General features: G+C 38.8%; 1 protein-coding gene across 2 annotated transcripts in view; it reads left to right on the forward strand.

Annotated features, from left to right (window-relative positions):
• Window positions 1-4394, forward strand: part of LOC122549454 (gamma-glutamyl hydrolase-like) — a 50541-nt gene that overhangs the window by 40719 nt on the left and 5428 nt on the right. For both annotated transcript variants that reach the window (XM_043689299.1, XM_043689298.1), the window contains exons 6-7: window positions 202-308; window positions 2027-2120. In XM_043689299.1, coding sequence (XP_043545234.1) covers window positions 202-308; window positions 2027-2120 — 201 coding nt within the window. The remainder of the gene's footprint in view (window positions 1-201; window positions 309-2026; window positions 2121-4394) is intronic.

The following is a 4394-nucleotide window of genomic DNA, read 5'->3' on the forward strand; positions in this document are numbered from 1 at the left end:
TTGAATTTCATCAATATTTAATTAAAACATGTTGCCCTTACCAGGTCTGATATTTTCAACAGTTTAATATTTGATTATAACATGAATGTCTATAGTCACTGGCCATGAGTGACCAGAATTCTAAACAGGAAGAATTAATAATTAAGTTATTTAAGGAACAGTTGAGTAAATGTTTGTTTTAGTTTCTGTTATTTTGTTCAGCTGGTCTGCATAGTCGAACGTTCAAGAATTTTCCTAAAAACCTGTTACAAGCATTACAAATCCGACCTCTGACGGGACACTACCACTATTGGGGCGTATCCATGAAGGTAGGATTTAGGCAGTTTTCTCAACTATCTTTCTTTTATTAAATATTGAGTCATAGAGATGTGCAGCATTGAAATTAACCCTTCTGTCCAACTAAATTAATGTAGTCCCATTTGTCAGCAATTGGCCTATATCCCTCTGATTGCTTCCTATTCATATATCCATCCAGAAGCCTTTTACATGTTGTAATTGTACCAGCCTCCACAATTTCCTATGTTGGTTCGTTCCATGCGGACACCACCCTCTGTGTGAAAAAGTTGCCCTTTAGGTTCCTTTTAAATCTCACCTGAAACCTATGCCCTCTAATTTTTGGACTCCCCTCTCTGAGGGAAAAGACCTTGATTATTCACCCTAACCATGCCCCTCATGATTTTATAAACTTCTGAGGTCAGTCTATTCAGCCTCTCCATACAGCTCAAACCTTCCAACCTTGGCAACATCCTTGTAAATCTTCTCTGAACCCTTTCAAGTTTAACTGCTTTTGAGTAAATTTGAATGACCCCTAAATTTTAGGTAGATGGTTCTTTACTATACTTGTTCTAAGTTCAAAAGTAAAACACGTCAGTAGATATTTTTTGTTGTCTTTTGGGATGATTTTTCTCAATTTAAATTAAATTTTAAAAAATAATCAAAGTTTAAATGATGAAATGTGATCTAGTTGGGAATGGAAGTAGAAATTCCAAAATTGAGCCCTACCTACCACTTTTAAAGAGATCCTGGCTTATAATGACTGAGCAAAATTATAAGTCATTATCTTACATTTATAGAGGAACTTCAGTTATCTAAAGGACAGGGGTGGGGGGATTATTTAGTCTGGTTAATCGAGTGCCGGATAACATAGCCAAGCATAGGACCTTGTGATCTTGTTCGAATAATCTGAAATTCAGTTAATCGAATGCTGTGTATGTTAGACCACTTCTTAATGGTTTCTCTCAATTCTCATTTAAGTTCTCTTTACTGGGAAACCTGACCTTGTTTGGGTCAAGTTTAAACCTCCCTCTGAAACTTGTTGGTAATTTTAAGAAGAGAATCACAGGGGCAACAAGAGGGAATAAACCTTGCTTTGGGCAATGCATGAGCATAGTGTTTTGTTGGGAATTTTTGAACGAGTTCCTGAATCCCTGTGAACAAATCAGGAGCGAACTATTTGTGTAAAAAAACAATCTAAGAAAACCATCATGTTTGTCCCAGTTTCACAGACTAACAAGTAGCACATTAAAAAAAAATGCACTGAAAAGTTTGCAACCCTGTGGATGGGGAAGATAACTTCTCACTTCATTTGTTTGAAATTAAGAGCCATTAACGTGTACAACATCCACGTAATGTAGACAACATCCTACCCATTCAAAAGGAAGAACTGCAGATGCAGGAAATCCAAAACTTAAATTGCGGGAGAAACCCAGCAGGTTTCACAGCATCTATGAAGAGAGAAGCAGAGTTAGTTTTGAGTCTAGTGACCCTTCTTCAGAACTGTTTTTGTTCCAAAGCTCTACCTGTGATGAGTTACCAAGATTCTTCATGGTTCCCAACATTAAATTAAAATACAGCTAGATTTTACAAATACTGTAGAGTCAGTGGTACTTTATAATTGTACAACTTCCATTATCTCAAATGAAAATAGACTTTATAATTTGGTTGCACAATATTGATTCTGCTACAGGAATGTTTTCATCATTTACTTCCATCATTCTAATTATACTTCTTATGTGATAAACTTTAGAATTTTACAAACAACAAAAAATTGAATAACTTCTACAGAATCTTGACTACAAATATGGACAATCAAAGAGTGGAATATGTGTCCACTGTGGAAGGTAAATAAAAATAATTATTGCTGAACTGAAATATCTATCAATAAACCATTTGAATAAAACATACAGATTATATGTTTCATATGTCACTTCAACCTGAACATTTATTTTTATATACAGAAGTAGGGAGGGAATTCTTAAGCAGGGTACTAGTGAAATCACATGTGAACAATATTGGTCTTATTTAAGGAAAGATGAAAAGTTATCTGCATTGGGCAGGAATGAAGAGTTGAGGTTACATTGAGATCAGCCATGATCTTTTTGAATGGCTGAACAGGTTTGAGGGACTGTAAGGCCTTTACTGAGAGATGATTTTCAGTGTTGGAGGTTCCTCCTGTGTAATTGGTGAATTTCCAACCTGCTGTTTCTTCATATGTTCAGATACCCTTGTTTAATCATACACATTCAGAAAACTGATCATTGCACTATTTTAGTTCAGTTTTGTTTTAGTATTCCAACCTCCTACCCCACTTTTAATGTAGTTTATGATTCACTAAGCTGTCAGTTGAAGCAGAGCAGTCACTGGCAAGTGACTGAGCAGGTTAAAGCATGATTATTATTCTGCAGCTCGACACTATTAGCTATCATGCTTCACACTTCGTTCCAAAAGCTTTACATTCGACCACATGCTTTCTCTAATTAGAGCTACAATATGCTGATGGTATAATTAGATCACCAGAATATTACTGCTTAATTCTTTGTTTGATTCTCTGCTGAGTGCCACAACCTCTACTGAAGGTAGGGCAAAATGGTCAATCCAGAATCCAATCCACAAGGAAAGGTGACTGGCCTTGTTTTTTGACAGCAATTTGATCCACAAGTGGCCATCAAGCCAACTAGCCTTCTTTGGAGTCCAAGTTTCTACAGCAACATACACTTTTATATGCATTTTGTACTCCAGAACTACAACAGTAATGATAAAAGCTGCTGCATTCAAATAAAAATTGGATCAAGTTGATTGTCATGTTGTATCTAGGTACTTCGTTATATGGAAACTATTGCAATATATTAAGACATAATGAAGCACAACACGTATTTAAGCTCAATCTTTCCAAACCTTCATGCTGAATGTCAGAAAGGTATTCAACTTGAACATCACAGCTAGACCAGATTCTTTTCTTGTCTAATACTTTAGCATGTAAAGTTAAATTGCACGGGACTGGGGATAGAATACTGAGATGGACAGAGAATTGGTTGGCAGATAGAATAAACAGTACAAATAATGGGTCTTTTTTCCAAATGAGAGACAGGAACAAGTGGGATACCACAAGGATCAGTGCTTGGACTCCAACGAGTCACAATATTTATTAATGATTTGGATGAGAGAACTAAATGTAATATCTCCAAGTTTGCAAGGTGGGAGGATGAGCTGTGAGGAAGATGCAGGGATGCTCCAGTGTTATTTGGACAAGGTGAGTATGTGGGCAAATGCATGGTAGATGAAAAATAATGCAGATAAATGTCATGATGTCCAATAGGATAGCAAAAACAGGAAGTCAGAATATTATCTGAATGCTGACAGATTGGGTAAGGGGGAGGTGTAGTGAGACTGGGTGTCCTTTTACACCAATCATTGAAGGTAAGCATTCAGTTGCAGCAGGCAGTGAAGAAGGCAAAGGCTACGATTGCCTTTCTAGCAAGGAGATTTGAATATCCAAGCAGGGATGTCTTGCTGCAAGTGCACAAGGCCTTGGTGAGACAACACTTGGAATATCGTGTGCCGTTTTGGTCTCCTTATCTGAGGAAGGATATTCTGACTATGGAGAAAGTGAGGGCTGCAGGTGCTGGAGATCAGAGCTGAAAATGTGTTGCTGGAAAAGCGCAGCAGGTCAGGCAGCATCCAAGGAGCAGGAGAATCATGTTTTGGGCATGAGCCCTTCTTCACGTACAAGGAGGGTGTGCCAAGCAGGCTAAGATAAAAGGTAGGGAGGATGGACTTGGGGGAGGGGCATTGGAAATGCGATAGGTGGAAGGAAGTTAAGGTGAGGGTGATAGGCCGGGGTGGGGGCGGAGAGGTCAGGAAGAAGATTGCAGGTTAGGAAGGTGGTGCTGAGTTTGAGGGTTGGGACTGAGACAAGGTGGGGAGTGGTCTTTTCAGAACGCTGATGGGAGGGGAGGGAAATATATCCCTGGTGGTGGGGATCTACCACCTCACCAATCCTCCATATACATCATATCATTCGTTGTCATTTCCGCCACCTCCACACGGACCCCACCACCAGGGATATATTTCCCTCCCCTCCCCTATCAGCGTTCCGAAAAGACCACTCCCTCCGT

The sequence above is a fragment of the Chiloscyllium plagiosum genome, chromosome 4, assembly GCF_004010195.1.
Source record: "Chiloscyllium plagiosum isolate BGI_BamShark_2017 chromosome 4, ASM401019v2, whole genome shotgun sequence".
Taxonomy (NCBI): domain Eukaryota; kingdom Metazoa; phylum Chordata; class Chondrichthyes; order Orectolobiformes; family Hemiscylliidae; genus Chiloscyllium; species Chiloscyllium plagiosum.